We start from the raw sequence: 26,270 nt of genomic DNA, 5'->3' as shown, positions 1-26,270 counted from the left end.
GTTCCCATGTACTGCGCTTACATTCTTTCATTATTTTCTCAATGGCTGCTATTACAGCAAAATTACAGGGGTACATGGACACGCATTTCTTTCCCTGTCCTCAAGGAAAGTCAAAGCTAAGTGGTGTGAGCGTGAGAGCGCAAGAACCGCCACGCACTCTAGTGTAGTGGCAACGTAAAATAAGTCTTTATGCTGCGGCGGTCAGCCATACGCGCACCAAAAAGCCGTAGCTGCGTTCGATTGCGTTGAATGTGTCGCCCATCATCACGCCTCGGGTTTGCGGAAGGGTCGCAAGGTCATCCGTGAACTTCGCAAAGTCATTACCTCACACGGAATATTAGCGAGTCACGACAGTGATCGGCTCAAAATAAGTGTTGGAGATCAACAGCGCAAACACTGGCTGTTAAATGTTTCCAGCACCAAGCTTCCTTGTGTCGGCCCGCTTTCAAAGCCAGAAACCTGGGCGAGAGCGCATCCTGCACGGAAAAAAGGAATCGGCGGTGACAGCGTTGCGCATATATGGCATGGCCAGAATGTGCAAAGAAAAGTTGAGTTGTTTTAGGAGAGCACATAATATTCATCGTTGCGCAGTATTTCACAGGTGATGCGATAGCTGCACATCCTAACTAGCTGAGGAATTGCATTTTCGAGGCCAACAATAAAACAACGCACGAAGGACAATGGAAGAAATTGGGATAAAAACGCCTTGTCTTGCTTACTTCTAGATAGTTTTCTTGGTTTTGTACGAGTGATCTATACTTTCCCAGAATAATTAATTTCCTCTGCGTGAAAGAATTCCGGTACTTCTACACGTCTCACGAGAGAAGAACCCATATGGACATCAGAGGCGCTCTGAAAGGAGATCTAATAAAGTTGTGGTATGCATGGGATGTTAAAGGACGCCACTTCACGAATATTGTCCAAAAAGAATTGTTTTAATGCCATTTGTAGAACCTGAGGTCACTGTAGTCAAAATTTGAATTTCAGCCCCTTCGCGCCTTTTCGTCTCCCCTCGTCAGTTTTTGCGCGCTGGAAGGTCGGCGCTCCTACGTCGGCCCCAGCCTCGGGGCCGGAGCTTCTTGACCTGCCGTAGCTACGCGGTTTGCTGGCCGCGGCCATGGTGGCTGACCAACGTCTGAAAGAATCTAACCTATAGCCATCTCTGAACTGGCGTGCGCAGGTGCGCGCGATGGAAGAGGGTACGAGCATGAAAAAGTCTGCGGGAAGGGCTCGCCGACTTTCGCGCCTCATTGTGGGCTCTCTGCTGCACGTAGAAGCGTATTGTTTGGCTCTGGTGTTCATGACAACGCAAAGCATTGATTGAGCGAGTTGATGTGCTTTCCTCGGTAGGTGTTTCAGGGCAGTTACTGGTGGCCACGTTGTCATGCAAGAAAAAGAGAACCAACAAACCAACATAAGCGTCAAGCGCATCAGCACAATGAACTTGCGGGCAGCAGGGCATGATGCAGGAAACATGCACTGTTGTGAAAAACGCTGAATTAATGCATCGTAACCTTAAAGACGCTCTGGAGCCTTGCCCAGATAACATTTTCTTACAAACATTCTTACTTCACGTCTTGGCCTCAAACCTATAGCGGTCTCCTCGCGCAATCATCGCAAAGCATTGTGATGAAAAAAACAACAACAAAAAGAGTAAATTTGTTACTCCTTCGACTTATATTTCCACCGTCTCGCGCGTTTCTAACGCACTGAAAATCCAGTGCACGGCGGCTATGCGGCGCCCATTGAGCTAAGTAATGGAATTATTTATCAAACACAACGCGGAAGCGACTAGGTTGCCACACACTAGAGCGCACGAAACAACGGGCTGCCATCAATTATGCGCTCGTTCCGTGGCAAGTTAGACAGAGTAGAATTGTTACACTTTAGCTCTCCAAGGCAAGGCAGTGTGGCTAGACTGTCAAGTGGCTGCCGTATGCGCATAACTAAGCTCGCAAAGGCGCCGCTTAGGTCGCTCTTGAAATGTGCAGGAGAGGAGACGATTTAGAGTGCATGAGACGCGTCTTCTCAGGCAAATGAGGTCACTGTCTGCGTGGTAGTATCTCGTGAACTGAAACTCTAGCATTCATATGCAGCGCGGAGAGAACACTGACCACGTGGGCCTGAACTATTAACGACATGTGCCATGGAGAATGTGCACCTATATAGGTGCATCTGCACGCAGCACGGCTGATATGTGCCCAGACGCTATCGTGGTACAGCTGCTATGATGTAATGCGTGCTGTGTTCTTGTGCCTCTTTCGTCCTTGTTTTTTTCGCGCCGTCATGAGATCATCCAGATGTCTAGAGCTGCCTGCTGTCGGCCAGGACTTGTGGAGTGTCTCGTTTCACGGCTGCACCCTCGGCAGTTTCTACAACCGATTGGGGGGCTATGTTGCTACGTAACATACCAAACTTCTGGCTCTTTGAGCGAATACGCTGTTAAGAACCACCACTAGGCATCAGTGCTTTTTCATGAACAGTCGTACATATAATAACACGAGAAATTTTCCAGTGTTCCTGCTGCTTTTAGCACAAGCCCGCAAAAGTCATTCCTTTGCATAAGCATCGAGCACACATTACTGTTGGCCTTGTAACGCGAGGGAAGGGTTTCTCCGTTGAAGTCTGCTCCATATCTCTCTGTCCGCGACTGTAAAATAGCAATCAGAAGTTTACGGGGCATGAGTGTGCGAAAAATATTTCTTCTTCTGCAACGTCGCGTAATCTGGTTTCCTGAAATATGTCAAGGTATGAGAGGAAACGAATGCTCTATCCACTGGCAACAGTATACCACACGACTGTTGCGCGAGGTAGAGCTGCAGTAAACTTAATTCCGAGAACACGAATACCTTAACAGTTTGATCGCGACAGTGCATATTAAGAAAACTTCATTTCCTAACACAGTTCAGCGTTGTCAATTTGTTCGTGTAACGAAGGCGCCTAGCAAACAACCCACGTCCCCATACTGAGTGGCGGCGCTGGTCTCGAGCTGTCCTAGACGCCTGAAGGAGGAGCATGTCATTTTGGTGCGCTAGCACTAAGACTTACAATCTCGAAAATACCCGTTGTCTGTCTGAAGCGACCCATACCTGAGGAGTAAAATAAATAAACATGGCTGCGACTGTATTTCGAACCAGCGGCGGCGTGAACAGATCAGCTTATTTGCCCTCTGCACGAGAGCACTGTGCTATCGCCGCAACCGATCACAGTTCGTGCTTAATTGCCGCTCTCTCGAGCTGTTCATTGCACGTCGTTGTCTTCATCAACTTCCATCTGTGAGTAATGGATCCAGAACACACCAGTATCACAGTTCTTTCTTAAAGTGCGTTAAGTGGTCCTTAAATTTTATATTGCGCTACCACTAAGGTATTCAATCAGCGATTTCGCTGGCCTTTGTCTTGACCTTGAAAGCCTAAAGCCTCAAACCGAACAAGAAATGAAACGCAGCCTGCGGATGCGCAAACTTCGCATTTGACCGAGTAAACTGAATCGGATGTCGTTTTCAAGTTTTTTTTTTTCTGCAGCCCACTCAATTTTGTTGTCTAGGCGCCGCTTTGCGCAGCGATGAAATGTCAACGGTGCATAGTGTCACTAACGTCACGCAGAAACAGCGCACGACGTGCTTTCAAATTCTATTTTTCCTTTGAATTGTGTCGTCGCAGCGTAACGCTGCAGAGGTGATGTGGCAAACATGTGTCATGACGCAAGAAACATGAGTGCTTATTGCAGCACTAAAACATCACACTGGGAATCAAACGCCGGTTCCCCGTGACAATATCAGAGACGCCGTGTCTGACTTCTTGCACGTATTTTTTGAACAGGGTCATGCGTGTTCTTTACTCTCAACGTTATCTTATTAAGATTAGGTTGCCTAGAGAGTGAGCTTTTGTGAAGTGCTAATAAAACAGCACTGCAACGCAAACGCCAAAAGCCCTCTCCTCCAAGCCGCCGCAGTGGATCAGTGGTTATGGCGCTCGGCTGCTCACCCAAAAGACGCGGGTTCGATCCCGGCCGCGGCGAAATTCTAAAGGCCGTGTACTGTGCGATTGCAGGGCACGTTAAAGAACCACAGGTGGTCGAAATTTCCGGAGCCCTTCACTACGGCATCCCTCATTGCCTGAGTCGCTTTGGGATGTTTAAACAGCATAAACTCCTCTTCCAGGTGAAAGAGGAGGAGGACGGGTTGACTAATGACTGGGCCGTCTAGAAAATTGAAGATTTTCTCTGGGTTTATAATTTAAAACTTTGAATTCAGATTTTATAAAACGATAAAATCTGTCATGAATATGTAAAACGGAAGATTTGAAATTTCCAAAGAGACCAGTCCAGTAGAGGCATTGTCTTTTTGTGAGGTCAGTTTATTCGAGTTAAAGCTTCATTCATATCAATCAATATATCCGCAAAAACCAAAATTTTGCCCAGATGGCAATTAAAAGCGAGCAGTTTGCGATGAAATTATCACCTTTCACTGCCCTGGGGCGAAATACTTCTCAAATTTTAAAAGAAACGGTAATAAAATCATCACTGAACTTTTATTAATAGTAAAATTTTATTAAATTGCTCTTTTCGGCTGTGATGATGTTTACTCGGCTGCGAAAACCGCAGTTATTGCCGAGAAAAATGCGTTTAAAAATGAAACACCCTTTTCCCGCCACTCGATTCAAACTCATGACGTAAGGTACGGAATGAACTCCGTGATCACCGTTTAGAAGTGAATGATAGTGTAGCCTAGCCTCAGGGATGCGCGCAACGGAAACTACCATGACGTCACCGTAGTGTGTCCTGTTATGGCGATATCAATATTTTATTTATGTACCTTTTTTAGCCCTCAAGATTCTGGGTCATCTATGAGAACAGCTTTTTGGACCTTATAGTCACTATAACGCGTCAGTTTTTTGATACTGGCCGGGCTACATTTGTTCTCAGCTTCATTTTAAACCAACATACCTTTACTCTGCATCATATCTAGTAAAGTTCGGTAACATATGCGAAAGGAAAGCAGTACATACCAGGTGTCGCAGGGAAGACTAACTTTTTTTTAAACAGGCTTTTAGGGGGAAAAATATGGCTTTGGCGACATAGCATTACCAGTGTTGGTGGACACCAGAAAAACGGTGAATCGTTCACAGCAGTAAGCTGGTTATTTAATTTTTAATAATTAACTGTTAAAACTATTAGAGTTCGCCGCCTAGTTGCAATCGGATACTTGTAGCCGACGGTTAGTAATATCTATATCAGTTCATATAATTTAGAAAACGCGATTACCCTTTGCGCTGTGGCTCGACAAAATTTGACTTTTTTGTCTTGTTGCGAGCACTGGAGGGGTTGCGGTGCCTGCATGCTTTTTGAAAGCGCATGTATTTTGGCGCGATGTACCCAAATTTTTTCGAGCCATAGCGGCGAAGGTAATCGCATTTTAAAAATTATAAAAACTGATCCGGCTATTACTAAAGACCGGCTAGAAATATCTGATTACAGCTAGGCACCTAACTCTAATAGTTAAGAAGTTAATTATTAAAAATGAAGTAGCCAGTTTACTAATACTATTCACCGGTTTCGTGGTGTCCGCCAAACGAGAAATACTATGCCGAAAAAGTCATATTTTAACCCCAAATGCCTATATTTAAAAAAAAAAAACTGAATCTTCCCTGAAACACCTGGTATACAGTATGTGACGTTGTTAAAGTCTCTTAGCAACTTATCTTTTCATCGGAAATGCTCTCGCCAAATACACTTATTTTGAAACTGCGAACATGCCTAGTCAGCCACCTGTGCCCAGTTCCCCCATGGTGCCTTACAACTGCCAACTCTCGCATTACTTGCCAGTCCATAATTACGTGAATTTTTTTTAAATTCATCGCTCACGCGACCATCTCCAGTACTCTATGCCTCTGCGTGCCGTGTTTCCATCTAACCTCCGAACGGGGATCGAACGCGAGATCGATTTAATGAACGTATGCTTAGAAGCAAACGAATGCCCAGCAGTAATCGAAAAATTCCGTGCAATCGTTAATCGAGATTGGCTTCCGCAGACCTCTTGGAAATGAAACTACATGCTCGCAGCTACTTGCTCCGATAGAAAGCAGCGCATTCGCTGTGAAAGAATCTGACGTCATCAGCGGCGGAATCCCTCTGCACGCGTCACCCTTGCGCAAATCTTCGTGAATATGGAGCCCTGAGCAATCATGTGGCCGCTCGTGCCCGTTATTTGGGAGTGGCCAGCTCGAAACCCTCTGAGTGAATCTGTGCGCACTTATTTTTTGCCTGTCTGAAGATGCGAAAAATAAAAATACGAATTACGGCTAGATTGCGAGAATAGTGTTCTGAGAAAAGAAAAAAAAATCTATTTTTACAGAGACGATCAAGCACTTCGGAAACAGCGAGCGACGTGCTTGGCGAATTCTGATAACTGCAACTTGTCAAGCGAATCCTTCGCTTCACAATTTGTTTATCGATATCAGGTGAGAAACTTTCTCGAAGTGGGTGCACCGTAGAAAAATAGGAGGAAAGCCGCATGGAAATGATTCCAGAAGTGAGAAAATGCGAAGCGCCAATCACTCCGCGTGGACCTCAGTTCTTTTTTTAAATTCAAAGATTTGCCGCATGGTATAAGAAGAGGCTGTCGAAAAGCTAGAGCAGGTCATGGAGCCATAGACATCTCCGAAAAAGGTGGCGAAGATCCACTTCAGCGGCCGTCGTGAAACATTTCAGATATCTGGTTGAGCACTGAATTTTCCTGAGAGCTCCGGCTCTTAGCCTTGTCCGCTAGACACAAGTACAGGCGTTCCTCCATTGCAGCCATAAGTCCAGCTTCCAGTAACGGTCTTCTTCTTGAGCCTTACGTTTCTGGCCCCCTCCGCAAAAGGTGGCGAAGATCCACTTCAGCGGCCGTCGTGGAACACTTCAGATATCTGGTTGAGCACTGAATTTTCCTGAGAGCTCCGGCTCTTAGCCTTGTCCGCTAGACACAAGTACATGCGTTCCTCCATTGCAGCCATAAGTCCAGCTTCCAGTAACGGTCTTCTTCTTGAGCCCTACGTTTCTGGCCCCCTCCGTAAAAGGTGGCGAAGATCCACTTCAGCGGCCGTCGTAGAACACTTCAGGTATCTGGTTGAGCACTGAATTTTCCTGAGATCTCCGGCCCTTAGCCTTGTCCGCTAGACACAAGTACATGCGTTCCTCCGCTGCAGCCATAAGTCCAGCTTCCAGTAACGGTCTTCTTCTTGAGCCCTACGTTTCTGGCCCCCTCCGCAAAAGGTGGCGAAGATCCACTTCAGCGGCCGTCGTAGAACACTTCAGATATCTTGTTGAGCACTGAATTTTCCTGAGAGCTCCGGCTCATAGCCTTGCCCGTTAGACACTTCAGCTGCCGTCGTGGAACACTTCAGATATCTCGTTGAGCACTGAACCTTCCTGAGAGCCCCATCGACATGTCACCGACGGGGTAAGGGTCGCCCCAGCCCGTATCCTTCTACGGTGTACCTCCTCCAATCTCGTTAACTTATGAGGGAGCGGGCAAGTGCACGGGGGAATCAAAGCACGAGCACTTCTCCTTATAGACGACGACAAGGACGTCTGCGGTCCTCTGGTGAACATTATCAGTATCTTCTTTTGTCTATTTTATCTGGATGCGTTGCTTTATTTTTATATTGAGAGCATGCATCTCCTGAGTAATGTCCAGTGCTTTTGTAACTATTTTGATTTGTTTAATAGCCGCTAAGGAGTCCATGCAGATATAGGCTTCTCTTGTAGACGGTGTGCTTTTTATAGACTCCATTACATCCCGGATAGCGTAGATCTCCATCACCAGCTAGTACGGAGGATCGGAGACGTATTCCCGATGTGTATTAACTCAGAATGTGCACGGCTGGTAGCAGCCGTTCTTCTGCCCATTTCTATAACAGATGCATCCTTATAAGTTATGCGCGTTACATCGCACAGTACGGGGACCTCTACTGTGTGATGTCAGCGCACGTTAAAGAACCCCAGGTGGTCAAAATTTCCGGAGCTCTTCACTACGGCATCCCTCATAGCCTGAGTCGCTATTGGACGTTGAACCAACGTTAACCATACCTAAACCATAAATAGTTTTTGAGCGATAAACTGTTTATGAATGCAATTTTTTCTTATATTGTAAGATTTCACTATAACAACCAATATATCCGCAAATCACATTACGGCAGTTTTGTAAGTTTTTTGACGTTTTCACTATTGTCAAAAGCGTTCCCCATTGGTTTTCTATGACAGTCTTAACTGTTCGATGCGATTCATGAAAACACTTCAAAGAAAGATTTTGCTGCATTTAAGAAGAACGGACCATTACCTTCAAGAGTTTCATAACAATATTTTACAATTTTCTAGTTTTCAAAATGATTTTGTCCAGAATTGTTCGGTATGTAATGATATTCCAGAGAATAAACAAACAAACAAACCAAATAACAAAATAACAAAAACGCGCTAGCCTAGTATGCGTTTCATCCTGAGTCCTTGCAAACGGGCGCAAAAACGTATATTGCCGCGCCCTTCTATCAGTTTTCGATCTGCAGCAAGAACGTCCAAACATGTGACCTGCGTCACCTCTGCCAGCGAGTATTTGTACCATGCATTCTGATTCCGTGGATCTATCTGAAAGTCGTCCAGCCGCGCAGCAGTTCATGTTAGTTGATGTTCAACACGGTTACGTTTACATGAACGTCTGATGCGTTTACGCGGTCAATCGTGTCATGGCATTACGTTGGCATTCTTGAAATATCCACAGTGCTAAACTCGAAGCCTTATTGAAGGTACGCTTGTGACGCTACCACTGCCTCTAAGACATCGAACATTTATTGGCAGATCGAATCCTGTGCAGAGCATGGGCGATTTTTTTTTTCAGCCGCTTCAAATGACATCAAAGCGGCCTGGTTTGCTCATCTGAATCAGATAAACGACTGAGAAGTACTGGGACCTCCGTTCTATCTCGGTTCTGAACGGCAACGCTTCTTGGACAGGGTGTGTGCTGCTTTGTCATTAACATGAATGATTCGTGAGTGGGGAAACCGATTCGCGTAGTTTTCGCTGCACAGAACCGGAATCAAGCGTCGCCGCACCCGTTGATCGATCTGAAGTGGCGTCGGCACGACGTTTAGTGCCGTTGCCCGAAACCCCTAGTACGATGAAACTGATCCCCGTCAGCGATGAACTCTTAATTCATGCCTATAACTTTTTTCTTGTCCAATTCAGCGCTCTATGACTAAAATTTGCTGCCTTGGTCAAATAAATTAAGTTGCTGCAATGCACTCGAAACATCGGCAATGACTGTCGGCGGTGTCTGGACGTACGAGTACTGAAGTTAAAAAGTAAAATAACCGGGTAAGTAAATTGAGTGCTTTGCTGATATGCCATCGACAAAATAGGGGCGGTGGTGCCTCTGAGAGACGGAGAAAAATGCTCGAACTGAGGTGTTCTAAAACTTATTTTAATTACTTTCTTTTATAGGCATTTGGGTACAATCTGCAGCTGGTGCCAGCCAATCGGGAGCCGGATCCTCAAAGGGACTTCATTTCATTGCATTTCATTTCATTTAACTTCACTCACTTAAAAGCTTTAAAATAAACTTGCAAAACCAGTCTGTAAATAGACAGCGGAGAAAAAGAGACAATACAATCAAAGAATGAGCACAGATCGTTATTCTATCACAGTATACCCCGGCTGCCCTAAAGCCTCGCTGGGTTCCTGGATGTCGCGGTACCTGTGCAACCTCTCACCTGGCTGCGACTGCCGCCCGCACGAGCTCTTTTTGTACGACCCCCGAGTGGAATTGAAAGGAACATGTCATGTTTCGCGCTTTTTTCACTATATCTTTGAAGAAAAGAAAGAAAAGTACGAGACAGCCTTTGCTGTGTAAAATAAAATTGCTCTTAGCATCTGTCACTCTAACAGCGTGTATAGGGCGTGGACTGCTGAAGGTGTTAAAAAGTGTCTATTTCATGAAACGACGCGAACCTTCGGCGTGTATTGCTCATAAAGAATGTTGATACGTAGGTAGAAGAATGGAAATTTTAAAGTTACGGCAGATGCGCTGCAAAGCTATGTCAACAGGAAATAAATAAATAAAGAAACGAAGAAAGAAAGAAAGAAAGAAAGAAAGAAAGAAAGAAAGAAAGAAAGAAAGAAAGAAAGAAAGAAAGAAAGAAAGAAAGAAAGAAAGAAAGAAAGAAAGAAAGAAAGAAATGAAGAAAGCAGGAGTACCTGGAGACGATATAGAAGCGGAGGGATGCTGGAAAAAATGATAATGTTGTGGGACACTGGTCCCTGGTCTGCGAATAGGTGGCATTACAAACTGCCGGCAGTTCCGGAAAAATGGGGCTGTTCCTAGGGAAACGCGCGCGCCCTCTGCGCACGCAAACCTAACAACAGCGGCATTTGGGTCGTTGATATTACGGCCATTTCGAAACGCGGCTCAATTTGTCGGAGCGCGCTGGAGTCCTAGGGCTGAAACAATTCAGAATGGCCCGACCTGTTCGCCCGCGGTCGGAGGCGCTATTGTCCAAAGCACACAAATTATTTCGGCGGTCGCCTCAGAGCATGGCTAGCTTGCACGAGGGCGCCACACTGCGGCGATTCAGCGGAACGCCGACCGCCGCGGGCCCCGGTCACCTGAGTTATTAGAATTTCTTATTTTTTCCTTTTTTTTTATCGTACCAGTTGTGCGTTTACACAGGGTACGGAGTTGCTTAATTTGGTTTAATTCGCAGAAGAATGCCGCCACAGAGTAAAGCGCATAATAAAACAAAGTTCAGACATTAAGATAGTTATTGACGAAGGTTTAAGGAATGCAGGTAGGCTGAAAATTTATTCCTGTGTGATCAGGCAGACCAATTCGAAGAAAAATCTGAAAACTAGACAACCATTCTCTATCATTTGGAAATAATACTAGATGGCTGGGTACTTAGGCAACGCACAAATATATGAATTTTTATTCTTGCGTTAACCCAGACCTCATAAAATTTTGTCCATGGCTGTACATGTCGTCAAGAAACCATAGAAACGGTGTATTAGGCGTCTTTTGTGGCATGTGTTCCAGTGCTAATTTTCAGTTATTTTTGCTCTGAATATCTTACAAGATACCAGGGCCGCAGACAATCACTATTACTCTGCTCCTGGTGAAGCGCAAAAATTGGCACAGTTTTTGTGTGAAGTTCTGGTACCCACTAACAAAACACTGCGTAATGTAGTTCATTTACCAATATCTTCCGGACACTCTGATAAAGCACAGCTGCTCTGCTATTTCAACCATAGGCGACCGCAGAAGAATCACGCAGTGACGAACGAAGGCGGACTTGGTTTTCGTCTGCGGCAGCGCGCACAGCGATCAGCCGCCGCTGAGCTTATAGAAGAGCGTCATCTCTGGCGAATCCTCACCGGAAACATTTGCAAATGACATTACAGTTAAGTCATGTGACAACGACGCAAGCAAGGACATCAACTCAGTCTAATGTCATTCGTCGCAATTAACAATAAATTCGCCGCTTAATAGGCGGCTATTACAGTTGCTTGGAATTCTGTGGGCTGTGCAGCGCCGTTCAGTGCCTTATTGGCCGTCTCCACTGTTCTCCTCCATATTCCTTAAATTTCGAGGGATTTATCATCAATAGGGCGCGTAGCTGCTCACGTAACACATCATATTACTCACTATTTGCTCTTACGCCATACCATTTAACACAAGACGTCACACATCCCTATTTGTGTACAAACAGTCGCGAACGGGAGAAGGACGATTCCGCACATGGTGATTAAAACGGCCCGGCAAAATACCACGGGTAACGCCCGGCACGACTGCCATTCTACATAACATGATAATTTCGTTAGACAGTTCATTCAGGCAATATTGTGGGAAAAATGGGTGGGGGGGGGGGGGGGGGGGGGGGGGAGGGAGACGATCGCCCCACGCTGAAGGCGATAGCAAATTAATCAAGCCGTCGACGTGCGAGTATGATCTTGGATAGCGTGGTCAATAACCCTAGCACGAAATTTCTGGAAGAGGGCGGCGGCGCTGAGAAAGGGAGTAGGCACCGCAGCTTGGGTCAAGCTGCGTTTCTCTCCCCCTGATTTCTCGGGAGGGCTGGAACAATCTCAAACCGTAAGTACGCGCGCGCCGCTTCGCCAAGGTCGTGAAGGACCAGGACCGTGAACTGAGGCCGTTACCGGGAACCCGAGCATTGGAGCGCTCTCCAGAACAATGTTTTCCTTTTTTTTTTGCCGTTCGTCGTAGCCACGCGACCTTCCTTCACGCTGCCGCTTTCCTCCTCACACTCTCTTCGCTTTCGCTGTCTTTCTTGCTCTGCTGCGCTCAGCGTTCGCTCTCTTTTACCGCCCGATGCGGTCCTTCGCTCGGTTACGCCGAGGCACGCCGCGCGCCGCTCGGCGCAGAAACGGGCGCCTACCAGTGGCGGTCTAGAACCAATCAGCGAAAGATCGAAGGCGTAAGAAGAAAAACGCGTACGAACTCGTATCTATGCTCATAGAAAACGAACAAGCCTGTGCGTTACAGCATTACAACTGGAAAGTCAAGTTTTGTGACTACTCAGAGCTCCTGGCAACGGTCGCCTGTTTTCCAGAAAGCATTTTACAGGCTATGGTGTTTAAAACTGAATAATTGTACTATTTAAATACATTCGTAAACTGCCGGGAATCTGCTTATCTACCTAAAATCGCAGTGAGTGTTTTGATAAATTTATTATTTTAATTATAATTTATTTATAATTTTTGTTAATGTCTTAAACAAAGAACCGAAAATACAGCATGGTGTGATTGTATTCGCTTTTCACCATGCTCGCGAGGAATGCGCGGAATAATTTTCGCAAAAGACAATAGGGCCATTTTCAAAAACTATCAGAGTGCCAGTGTTCAGTTCTGATACTTTGCAGTGTGCAGGATTGAAGCCCCCTTCAGCTTACTCTACGAAAACTAATAACGAGAATTTAATTAACGAGTAAGCGCCTCATGCCAGGAGAAAGAACGAATACACGCAAAGCCATAAAAAGTGGGAACTCATTCCATAAAGCAAGTCGAGACTGCTTAGACACAACGGGGCGTCGGAAGTCCTGTTCTGTCTAGGAAGAGGGAATGTTACCTGACACAAAGGGCATAATTCACCCTTGTGCAACCATAATCCCTTTATCGACTGCTTACAAGTTTTATTTTCTGGCGAAAACGTTAATAAAAGCAGGCTGCGAAGGCACTTTTTACGACGACCTAGAGTCACGCATTCACTTACACCCACGAAGAAAAATCAAGAAAAAAAAGAAGGAATGCGGGAGGCGTCGGAACGGCGAACAAGCAGCGAGTTCAACGGCAGGCGCGATCGTCGCTGTAAAAACGTCAGCGCTCCATTCAGCGCACAAGTTGATGGGCGCATCGCCTTCGCTTCCGACGTACGTCTACGGGAATCCCGAGCGAGCAGCGCCCTCTGACGCTGCCTTCTCGCTTTTGCCGCCGTGCGTTCGCCACGTTCGTGGAAGCGGAAGATGGAGGAGGGAAGATGTTGATGACGGCATGCATTGAACAGAAAGAGTAACAGAAAAATAAAAGAAAAAAGAGAGAAAAAAAAGAAGCCAGCATGACGACGCTGTAGAGCTACTGAAAGCTACGCAGACGGCGTTAATGTCAGGGAGGACACCCGCTTCCCTATCTCGTGCCTGTCAGCTCGAGGATGGTCCCGATCATCATAACCTTAAAGCGAACCGCCGTTCCCACGATAGAAAAGATGCGAGAATGGGCGGATAAGATTACGGCGGTTGTTATGCCGGTGCAAAGCACACGGGAGTTCTTAAAAACGTGAGATGCGCCCGCACGTGTTGCGTCTGCTGGCATTTCGAAAGCGAACGATCGAGCGAGCTATCCAGCACCGCGCCCCTCTGCACCGTTGTCTGATGGTCGCTTCACGGCTCCCACGGGGGTCACTGGGAGCGTGCGGGGCCGACCTAAATCAGCTGTGAGGGCCGACGCTTCGGCGCTTGGAAGGAGAGTCCGCCCGGCGCAACACGTCTCTTGTCTTTTGTTTCCCTCACGACGCCTTGGCTCGTCTCTGTCTAGCTTTCTGTCTTCGTACTGAAGCCAAGCTCGCAGGATCAACTCCTGGCTCGAAATTGTTACGCACGGCTCTCCGAGGCGCGCTTAAGGCCCAACAGGCAGAGGGTTCCCGCAATGGTGTGACGCATTGTCCAACGTTTTCCACGTACACAACGCGCGACCTAAACCACGTAGTATACGGATTGCGCAACAATGGAGCGTGTTTTGGTGCTGTCCTGTGTGTTCTCACAGTGGAGCTATTTGGCTTGTGTTCGTGGCATGGATGCGCGTGTCTGCTGACCAAAGAGGGCGCTGCGATCGTTACCCTGACTTGTTTCATTGGGGTGCTCGGTATGACGCAACCACAGCAGACCGCTCCACTGCTATAGATAACGATGTGCAGGCAATTTCACGGACAAATAGCCATTAAGTGCGGCAGCGGCACTCGTATTACAGCCTTTAGTGTCACGTGTTGTGGAAGGCACGCGGGATTTGGGCATAGGGCGGAAGGTTGATGCGCGGGTTGGTGTTACCGTTTATAGAAGAGATTGCCTTATGAATGACCTCCACGTGGCGAGTGCAATGCCGTGCTGATGGGCGAGCTATGACTCACACGGCGCCATTGAAAAATAATGGCATTAGCCCAGCGATGGGTTCTACATCACCTTCATTTATCAGCGGCTTAATGGCCGCAATATATTCGTCAATAAATCCAGAGGAATGAAAAATTGGGGTTCCTTTTGTGCGTATCAAATCATCGGGCTGTAGTAAATAACTGCGTGACTCACCATGTATGGCATGTTTGTGGATGTCAGCATATCGGTGTATAAAATAAATTGATCTGTGTGCACAGAGCTGTGTTTCTAAGCCCACTGTCATGCAAGGCAGCTTTTCACGCTTAATAACAACTACATGCTACCTTCAGAAAATGCGTTTCCTGAACCTCGAGTCGGCTGTCTTGGTGTAGCGAGAAAGTGTTACTTAAACTCACAAGCGGTGGTTGGCAGTCGCACAAGCGATTCTTCGTTTAATATACTCCAAATAATTTGCTTATTGGCTCAGCGGCTGTTGCGTTTGTTGCTATTGGACAATGATTGCCATGTGCGCAGTAATATCGACATGTGGGCCATGACCGTTAATTCCTTTTTGTAGCGAATTCGCTTATAGTGAACCGGGTGCTGAGAGGAAGCACTAAGAGTCAGTCGACGGCAGGAGTAAAGCACGCAGCTTTGGCGGCTCAGTGTTTAACGCTGGGGTTGCGGGCTCCTGTTCCCGAAATGTATTCATGTAGTCGTACATCAACTTAATTTATTGGGTATATTAAATAACAACAACAACAACAACAACAACAACAAAATTATTGCATACTAACACAATAACCAACTCTCTAACCGTTTCTGTTGAACACCGCACTTTACAATCACCGATAATACATAATAAACACGCACTGAGTGCTTCACCTAAAATGTTCTGAAATGTTTTAAGAATAGGCGTTTTGAGAAGCTTTTCGGCATACCATTCTCAGCAGTGTTTCACATCATAATGTAACTATGACATGCTACCTAGTAGGCTGGCTAATTGATATTTAACAGTTAACTTTTTACTTGTTATTATCCTTATTTACTGAGAGGCGTTTAGCCCACTGCAAGCAATATCGATATCATTTTTAGAATTTGGAAAAGGCAGTGATCCTCGGCGCTGTGGTTCAAAAATTTTGTCTGTTCGACGAGTTACGTGCACTTGAGGGGTTGATTTGCCTGCAAGCTTTTCGAAGGCGCACTTATTCTGGCGTGATGTAGGCAAAATTTGTTGCGCCACAGCGCTGAAGGTAGCTGAGTTTTCAACATTCTAAAAACTGATAAGCATATTACTTACGGCGAGCAACACGCCTCTCACGAAATAAGGAGACTAACAGTAATAGATCAAAAGCTAACTGTTCAATATTAGTTAAGCGGGCTACCAGTTATCACGTCTTAGCTGTGTTCTGACGCGCTATGTAGAAAAGAACCTTCTTCTAACTGAAAAAGCCAATTTTTGAAAATTGCACAACATCTTATGTGTAACAGCCTGTATAGATCTTTGTATGCTTGGGATTATGTAATCATTTATATTTCTTGTGCACTCTTGAAACGCATGCCTTAATGACACTTCTAAACTCTAAAAGACGATAAGTTTTACTCGTTGGCAAACTTCCGCTGCTCCTACCTTTCTTTCCTGTTCGCAATATTTCACAGCGCGTCTCTTGCTGGTGTGGCAACGCTTTGCTCACGGCCGGCTACATGGCAGGAGGTAGGCACCGACTTTCGTAAATGATCGAAATCGACGTACTTTGCAACCACCCAGAAACCACAAAACTCTCTGTGAAAGATGGCTTGTCGTAGGACTAAAAGGTATAAATATATATGCCGAGAACTTTTGCAGGATACGAACACGAATCGGCAGTTTTTTTCAGGCCAAGGTAAACAGTGGTAGTCGCAACGCATCACGCCATGTAGGGGAGAAGTAGAGGGCATAGATCTCTGCAGTTAAAGCGCTCAGACTCAAAAATAGGCATAGCAGTTGCGTTTCATTTGTCACTTCGGCTAAGTGGCTGCCGTTATCGGTCGCAGTGGAGCATTCTCTGGAAGGGCTAATGATACCACAACGGCACTCAGACTTACATTCAAAGAGATGTTCACAGGCGAACGCGGGGTGAGGGGTGGGGGGCGTTTTGAAGTTGGCCACATTGTTTGAGGCCATAAAATGTGCTGCTTGACTTCGACCGCTTCCATGATTAACGTTAAGTCTTTGAGAACGGAGGCTATGCAATCTGTTTCACATTTTGACGACACATAGTGAAGTGAAAAAGCTAACTCCATAAAATCGGGGTCCGCAATCTCAAAGGGGACGACAACCTCGAAAAATGAAATTTTTGGTGGCCCGCGTATAAATTTAGTGCAGTAGTACTACTAGCTGCGTTTTACGGATTGCGGGCATACGTATATACGTTCCCGAAATCTGCTTTGTGGCAACTGGTCCGCCTGCCCCCCGAGTACTGGGCAACCTGCCAGTTTTGTACACTTGGAAGACCTTCATCTAGGTGACGGGCTGGGTGAAGGACTTCAGGGTAAATGTTTTCCAAGTAAATTTATGGTTTAGGTCTTTAGTGTAAATGCCTGTAAAGGCCTTTATGTTAAAGGGTGCTTTCGCATTCACAGCTAGAAAGGGCCTTAAGTGCCCACCGTAACTATTCCGCGCGTAGCCATGGTAAACCGTCTGCTAGTTTTGGAATGTTCTCCATGATCCTCACACTAGAGACGTTCAGAGACGCCATGTTTGGGTGGAACGCCTGCGTATTATCCAGTTACGTAAAATGAAGCCTTACCGATTTGTTCCTGCTGTATTTTAGCTGTCCTAGTGGCACGAGAAGGGACAGTTTATTTTTCAGTCTTTTCACAGCCAAACTGTACTCTTCACGCAGGAGAAGTCATAGCTTGGAGGTAGCTAAATACGAACACATACCCATGCCTCAGCCTCTTCCACCACATACACTCCACACTATGCCCACACACATGACCGCTATGCGGAGAACGTTCCACATTGCATCACACTACATGGGCTTGCCGAAGCATACTGGCAGACCTGAAAATCCCAAATCCGAAACCTGAGCAGTGGGAGGCCGCGCTGTCCAGCTGAAGCCTAGAGGACCAAAGACAGCTGTTGCACCAGGCACAGCTAACAGCTAAGGCCGTAGGAGCCCCGGACTATGGACATCTCTTTATTGGATGAAATGTTTGTCATCATCAGCATGGGGATCTTTCTAGCAATTCCTAAAGTATGTCCAATCATACGAGCCCGTTGTGACAACAGGCAGTGTGAGCGCGGTTTTGTTTTATTATTTTTCTAGCCTTCTCTGCGTCGGGGACAGAAGTCTCTGGACTCTGTACCCCATAAACAAAGCCAATAAATCTTATATCAGCCGCCGACTGATAACCACACTTGCGGAAGTGAAATTCAAGATCTTGTTTTTTCTCCTCCACAAGTGTGATCTCTAGCCGGAGGCTAATATTAGAACTGTCGGCTTCGTTTATGAATGCGCGCCTCTGCGTCGATGCGCGTCTCAGCGTATAGCTGAGGATTGCTCGGGCTGCGCTGAACTACTGCAAAGTCGCCCGCAATAATAGAGACAACCGTAGTGGAGGAACAACGACAAAACTTGGCCTGCAGGTTGCATGCGTTTGCCTACTTTCTGTCTTTGGTGCATAGTGATGCGGAATACCGGCAGGATTGCATGTTGTAAAATTGCCACGGCAGTAAATAATTTCTGCATCGTTTACCCAACAACCACAGCATTGGTCTAGAAGCGAATTGTGTGCAGTCGCCCAATTAAGCGCTAACGGGACAGTGGTATCGAGTACGAACATCTAGATAATAACTGGAGAAGAAATTAAGAAAAAGTGGAAGCTTTACGCTTTATCTGCGAGCCATAGGCAGGACCGACAAGATGACACCACTCAACAAAAAAGCAAAATGAACTTAAAGCAGCTCTGGCTCCAAAAGTTCTGACACCGACACTGTCTGTAAAATTTTTTGGCAGTTAGCTAAATGATGCAACTTCAGCGGGGCAATAAGGTGTAAATTCTCAAATTTCTTGGCGCAATAGAAGCTCATTGTTCGTGAATAGGCAGCAATTTATTTATCAAGCCACCAGAAACGGAAAACCAACGGATACGAGCCAATGACCTTTTCCTCCTACATGATAGTCATGATCGCAGTTTATGCAATGATTCGCTTGCGCAAGCTTCATCTTCTGCCAAAGCAGCGTCAGAAAAAAAAAGGAAGAATTGTGCGGCAAAGTATAGTCGCTCCTTATGAATAGAATAACCTAATAAGCAAGCTGGCACGCACTACCATCTAAGACAACGTTCTCCAGGCAATCCTCTGAAACATGCGTGGCCCCTGCAGAACTACCGTACAAGAAGCTCTACCAGGCGCGAACCCATTTGCCTTGTTCGTCATGGCGTTCACCAGAACACAGGCGTTGACGCTCGCTGAGAAAGTGAGTACGAACCTAAAACGGTGGCGGGGCGGCGGCGGCGGAGGGGGGTGTCTCTCGATGGATGGAACGGCGGAGGGCGCGCTCACTCGTCCCTGACGGCGCGCTTGTAGAAGCCCTCGAAGCCGGTCCGGTCGATCTCGTCGAAGTTGCGCTTGTAGAATCCCGGCCAGCCGGCGTGGTCGATCTCGTCGAACTCGCCGTGGCCGTAGCCCCGCTTGTGCAGCCCGCCCTGGTCGCCGCCAAACGTCAGTCCGCTTAGGGAATCGAACCTGCGACCATCAAAAATCGCCAGGGTCAGCACTGGGCTGCATGCAGGAAACAATCTGAAAGTCACTCAATAAAAACGTGTTTTTACAATAGTTTACTTGCGCTCTTACTAAAAGAGCAAACAGACCAAACTTAATACAGTGCACATCGCAGGCTACAATATTCGTCTCTCGATACCGTACTAAAAACAAGAAGATTAAATAAATCAGGGAAGTGGATTTTTAACTGTATTTCTTGAAACCCGGCATACAAGCAACACATTTCTTTATCTTCAGGCACTAAGCGTAGTAGACCGCGCCTGTCGCGTACGTCATTTTCGGACTTTTACTATATTGCAATTCGTTTTCACCATTCATTTTAGTACATTTTCTGCTTTTTGTAGATTTCGCTCACTGTCTTCCGTAAGCTTCGTTTTCCCGTATAAGTTTGGCACTGAAATGCTCCGCCTCGGCATACTCCATTCAACCCCGCTGCTGTTAGCACGTTTCGGAACGATAGATGGAGTTATGATGGAGCTATTGCTGCCTCTTCTTCACTTAGACGAAATTTGAAAAGTCCCGAAGCTTTTTGTGTTTCCATTCTTGGTTTTCCGACGAGCACAACTGGCCAGCTTCCAGTTTGTTTCCTCGGGAATAATGGTTTCCGCTTCACCCAGGGACATGTCATTTTCTTCCCATAGGAAGAAAATCTCCTGAAATGAAGGCAGCTTTTAAAATTCTGCAGGCTTTAACAATGACTGAAGATGCGTCTTTAAAGCTAAAATTGCGCAGGCTGAGAGAAAAGATTTGCTCATTTTGGAATAATGGCAGAAGTGTATGTTTCTTTTTATAAAACTGCGGAAGTGAAGCCCTGTGTATGCGTACTTGCCACTGCTGATGGAGTTATTCTGCAGCACAAAAAGGCCTGCTATGAAAGGAAGATGCAGAAGAATTAAGAGGTACATGTTCCATGTTGTTACTGTGTAATGCGTAGCACGCTTGGAACGGGGACGCAGTGTTCATCCTCTCTAAGTGTTCCTCCCCCTTCGTGTACGCTTCTGGTATGTTACGCCTGCAAGCCCAATTTGCTACATTGGCTTATAGCGTCGGGCAAGTCAGGAACGAGATGTTCTGCTTTTTGTTTCGTTGAAGTTTTTGGGCCACTAAGCGCACTGTGACCTGCACTCTCAATCAGCAGTAGCATTGCGATAACCTAGGCAACAAAGGAAGTTGTGGCCCGGTAAGTCCCCTGTGAGCAGTTAGGGCTGGGTAGCCCGTCAGTTACGCACATCGGCCCCATTTGGAGAACGTATGGAGGTCCACATTGGGCAGAGTTGAAGTTTTAGCTAGTTGGTAAGGCATGATTTGGGTTTAGCGCTCTTCATGTGTCCTACCCTTGTCCTTGTTTCTCTCCCTCTAAGCCCCTTCAGACCATGGCCCCATTGGGCTTGCACCTGTTGATTTTAGATGGGCCCATATCGGTTATGTAAGGGCTCATTGAAGTCCAACAGTCTAGTACTCAGACTATCATCACCTCTCCAGCTTTGGGAGGGCAGATTAAACTGATACGTCGGCTCCATAATGGAAGAACGTAGGCAAGCCCAAATGAGACTGCACGCACAATAATCCGCATCTAACATGACTTTCCGCACATTTGCTTGACGGCAGCTACAAGCCACTGTGTTAGAACCCTACTTATCTGAATCATTACATTACAAACGTCATATTTTGTTACGGGTGCTGAAGAAATGACACGCTGGAAGTGAAAATGGCGCCAAAGTGCGTACCATCATCTAATATTGTTATTGATGCAACATCAGAAAAATAATAGCAATGCGAGGTAGTTTGCCTTACAGTGACCGACAAGGAAATTGTTGTTTAAAAAGTTGTGTCCATTATCGAAGCGCCACGACGCAAACGATTCATTAGGGCCCGAAAGCCATTAGCGTAATTAATCACACGATAAAATACGCAGTCATCACCCCCTAGCCTGATAGGCAAAAACCCTGCGGTAGATCGTTAGAATTAATTCAACCGAGTAAATCGCCTAAAGGGCAAATTATGGCAGCGGGTGGATGCACGCGTACCATTTCTCCTCAAACTAGCAGTGGCATCCGCCTTCGAGCGTGAGCTCCTTGCATGCGTGTTTGCTTCGTTGCATTACTTTGTAGTTTGTCAGCGAGAGCACGCTTTACAGGGGAAAACGTTGAATGCTTAGCTTTACCTGACCGAAACGCTAGATGAAAACGGAGAAAAAGAAAAAAGAAAGGAAATCAAGCATGCAAAAGAAGATAAAAGTTGTAAAAGACAAGAAAGGTCAAAATGAAAAGAAATAAAAATAGCAAACAACCGAAGAAGGTTAGGAAGAAAGAAGAGAAACGAGAACAGAAAAGAAAAGCAGGTAGAGGGGTAACCAACCAGCAAGAGAAGATAAAGATAGATAGATAGATAAAGAGGAGGAGGGAAATACAGGGATGTTAACCAGAAAGAGGTTCCGGTTGGCTACCCTGCACTGGGGAAGAAATAAGAAAGACAGCACGCGTGAGACAAAAGAGAAAAGAGAAATAATTAAAAATAATGAAATAAAGCAAAAAAGCAAGAAAGAAGGATAAAAAAATAATCGCGAAGAAAGGGAGAAAAAATGGCGAGTGCCATGCTGTAAACAGAAAACTAGGGCTTAATCCATTCAGTGCCTCTGCACTTGTGATGAGGCTGGAACCGATCATGCCACCAAACATGCAAATGAGCACTGGGCAAAATGAAGAACGACGTTGGTGCCCGTCTAGAGCTGATCTTGACAGTCCGCCGAGTTTATCAGTCTTAATTCTTCGCAAACGCCGCCGTGTCCGTGTCGCGCGGAAACTCTTTTCCCTCCCATTTTCAGTGGTCGAGGAAATAAGCTGGGAAAGAAAAAAAAGCGTTCAGGCATTCATATTTTTTTTTCTGGTTGTAAACTTATCTAGTATTTGTGCCGCCGGGCACCACGATAGTGCGTCGTCAGTGAGGAATAAAATATCATTGGCATTACATTTTCCTGCCTCAACGATGATGACACTTGTTGATTCTACGTCATTTTAATTTGTTTTTATTGTTTCCGCTAAGTATGAAGCCATGGAGACACTGATCCTTATCTTGTAGTGTGCTACACGTGTGACAGCCTATGACGTGAAACAAGTTTTTTTTGTTTCCATCGAAGATTTATGTCCGATAGAGAAACCACACGGGAGCAGCGGCAAATTGGATAACCTGAGCTCCCAGATCATGCTTCACTTTCGGCGAATGTTTTTTTCTTCGTTTCTTAATATATTTCGCCCACACAGAGCTCTCAGAGAGACAAACTTTTCTGACGTGTGTGTGGTGTGCGTGTATTTGTGTGTGCGTGCTTGCGTGTGTGTGTGGGTGGAGGGGAATGTATACGCACGGATGGACCAGTGTGTGGAAATGCTCAAGGTTTCTTGGTTCTCATGTGTGCGCTGATACACTTGCGGCTGCACGCTAATAAAGAACGGTCGAACCGTTGTCAATGCGTGCGTAGAAGAAACCTTGCGTGGACACTGGCAATCTAACGGTTATTCAGCTATGACAACGTGGTGCGGGTTTTATTCGACCATGAACTGTCTGTTCTTGCATCTTGTAATCATTGTTAAACGTAGAGCCTGGAATTCAGAAACTGTAGTTTGTGCTTCAGAAGTTACTCTGTAAAAGGGAACAGCACATAATGCGTTCACTGCCTCTTTGTAGTATGGAGGGATTGAGGTCACAGCTCGGTTACCGTGAAGGCGATAACGTAAAAAAAGAATTCGTACACCTTTTTAATAATTTAAGCTGACAGAAATTCTAAGGGCGTATATTACAACGATAATTTTCCCGACCAATTCTTTTTTTTCTTTCGCCTCTACCATCGGTAGCTTCCTCATGTAAATTTAGGAAAGGTCAGGAACAACCACTGCCACTCGGTGGCTGCGTTGCCGATAGGTACTGAGGTGAACAGATTGGACTGACAAATAAACTGCCCCAAAACATGGCCTCTAGTCCCATGCAGGTTTTTGTTCTAAACATGATTTTGTCGTCGAGAGGTTGAAGACAATTTTCATCTTTTTATGAATCCATTCGGCAGTGATCAGCTGCGGGTTTGCACGCTGAATGCGTGATACGTGCTACGCACTAAATCCTGAAGGGAATGTCAGCTGAAGACTCAGGAATGAACGCGTCATTAAAACAATAGCTTCCTTACGTAGCCAATAAAGCGGCTCAAGTTTGCTCTTTTTCTTCTTCATTTATTCAGATCCTTTGACCGCAAAATCCTGCCGTCTTTCTATGCTCCTGAACGAGTGAATTCAGTGCTGATAGCTTTAATTTTGTCATTTAGTATAGTGTTTCAGCCTTGATCTCAGAAAACGTTTTGTATCTAGTTTAAATACATGCTTTTTGAAAATTCCCAAGTACGCAAAAATTTCGCTCGCTCTTGACATTGCACTAATTATTGTTAAATCTAGAAATCAATTCATGTGAACTGGAGATAGTAGCTCAACGAAAATATTATTGCAGGCGCACAGAAAGGCTAACTTCTAAGACAGTTCGTTCAAGGTAACAGATATAGGCTGAGCTTGAGGCACTAAATCTAAGAATGATATTAGAACGTATTAGTTCGGCTGCTGTGAAACAACATCAAAAAGAAAGTAAAAAATTCAAAGCAATTTTTTTTCAGTGTATGGGGCTAAGAGTGACTACTTACAGCACTACACGCGCACACGTTAAACGCCTAATTGGAATGCTCGTTCGCACCCGGAAGTTAAAAGATAGTTGTTATAAAATGCCACCTCAGGGGCGCAGATGGAAGTAATGTCGTAGAGATAAATTCGCAGCCTTCGTAAAACAACCACCCTCGTTTTCCCATCATCATTTCTGCAGGACGCAATATTCGTCGCCTGGTAAATAAAGTTTTTTGCCTTTTCTAAGATCTTAACTCACCTAAACACCACAATAAACGAAGCTGTTTCTCGCCTTCTTAGGTCATTGATCCTGAGTGAAAGGAAAAAAAAATCAGCGACGTACACCTTGTACTGGGGAGCATAATGCGAATCAGTCTGTAGAGAAAAAAAGAGAGAAATATTTGTTATTTTTTGTCTTGACGCTCCATGTCTAGAGTTTGGGCAGGAGTTTACCTTAAGTTCTTTCCTGCACCCCGAGAACATATAGTTGCAGCTGGGTTCGTCGCCCTTACACGAGCAGCCAACACTGTACGAAATATGCGTGGCTACTTTGGATCGGTAGCTGACGCAGCAAAATTTAGAGGCTACACTTGAGAAGAGATAGTAGGCAAGATTCCTGCGTGTACACTAATAAATGCAGCGGTAAATTTCGCTCAAGGTTATGGCGGCACAGCAGAAGTTGTTTTTCACTGAAGAGCTATATTTTGCTCCCGTTACACATCCCTGCGAACCAAAGCGCCTTAGCTTTCATACCGTTGCTAGACCTAACCGAGATGCGTGCAATACATTGAGAGAAAATTAGCTTCAGTAGCATTGAAATATTCACCTTGACAACTACAACCACGATTATTGAATTAATGAGGAAGAAGTGAAAATCATTCTGAACTTGGAATTATAAATCCAACACGGCCTATTGTAAAATGTGTACAGGTTTGAATAGGTCGACGAATAGGATTATGGCACATTACGTTTAACATTATAGGATGAAGCTTCCAAAGTGATTCAGCCTTTGAGAGACTCCTTAGTGGAGGGCTCCGTATAACTTAGATTACCCGTGGTTAATTACCGTGCACTTACATCATACAGTGCATGCAAGTCGTGGGTTAGAACCCGCCCGCTACGGTAGCACTTCGATGGAGGAAAAATGTGGAAGGTCCGTGTACTGTGCGTTGTTAGTGCTCGTTAGGAACCCCAGGTGGTCGAAATTCCCCGGAGCCCTCCACTACGGTGTCCCTCATAGACTGAGCCGCTTTGGGACGTCAATCCTATAAAGCCAAATCAAATGTGCCATAATCCTATTTGTTGACCCATTCAAACCTATATACATTTTTCAGTAGGGCTCGAGCCAGATGTATTTCTTCGCACACAAAAAAACTGCAAAAGAACAATAAATTATATGACGAAAGACAGAACATCTTTCATCGAAGCTCTGAACGGGTACACCTGTCTTCGCTTAATCTTTTTTCATCGCCGGTCGTCGCGTAGTGTACGGAAGAACTCGCAGTAGCTCAGGCGACGCTGTTCGCCAAGCGCCCCTAGGCACAAAACAAAGAAAGCTATGAAAGCTTGCTAGAAATTGAAAACGGACTGTCGACGTCTTGGTGCCAAGAGAACGGGGAGTTGCTGAGTGACCTATGCCCCAGCACTCTCAGTCTCTGTTTGGTTCTGCGTTATGTAATAAACGAAAGCTTAGAAGCGCAGAATGTTAAAACCAGTTAAATCTCACATAATCTTACAACCAAAAAATGTTTAATTTTCCTATCCTTCAATACGAGTGTCCTCTAATGCGCAGAGGGCTGACCTTTTGCACAAGTCTCTTACCTGCCGCACAGAATTTTCATTCCAGAATGAAGAAAACCGTGCCGATCTTCTATGTGCTGTTTGGACCTAATTGCAGCGAAATATATCATGGACAGTTTCATGGTCTTCCTTTGAGAAAAACTGATGACTGCGTTTAGGTGCACATGGTGCACCTAAAAGAAGAAGCCGAAGTCACGAACATCACACTGAAAATTTTATGAGTGCGCTTTTCTTTTCATTTTATTATGTACAGGTGTACAGCAACCTTTGCCTCCCGATTCTTGGCCGATCCACGAGCGTGGGTGAGTGCCATCTGTTTAAAGCCTAACAACAAAACCAATTTTATGAGGACTACAATAAGAACGAGAATACAACAAAACCGCCGAGCATGCAGGTAGTCCATCGGCAGAAAGGTACTAGTTA

At 45.6% G+C, this 26,270-nt stretch overlaps 1 protein-coding gene across 2 annotated transcripts in view; it reads right to left on the bottom strand.

Moving 5' to 3' along the window:
- The window catches only part of LOC144118974 (uncharacterized), a 140,802-nt gene that overhangs the window by 4,225 nt on the left and 110,307 nt on the right, over positions 1-26,270 (bottom strand). For both annotated transcript variants that reach the window (XM_077651733.1, XM_077651732.1), the window contains exon 3: positions 19,103-19,359. In XM_077651733.1, the coding sequence (XP_077507859.1) occupies positions 19,173-19,359 (187 nt within the window). In that variant the 3' untranslated portion in view covers positions 19,103-19,172. The remainder of the gene's footprint in view (positions 1-19,102; positions 19,360-26,270) is intronic.

This window comes from Amblyomma americanum, chromosome 2 (genome assembly GCF_052857255.1).
Source record: "Amblyomma americanum isolate KBUSLIRL-KWMA chromosome 2, ASM5285725v1, whole genome shotgun sequence".
Classification (NCBI taxonomy): Eukaryota; Metazoa; Arthropoda; class Arachnida; order Ixodida; family Ixodidae; genus Amblyomma; species Amblyomma americanum.
The sequence above is the reverse complement of the archived record's forward strand: the minus strand, read 5'-3'. Positions and strand labels throughout refer to the sequence as shown.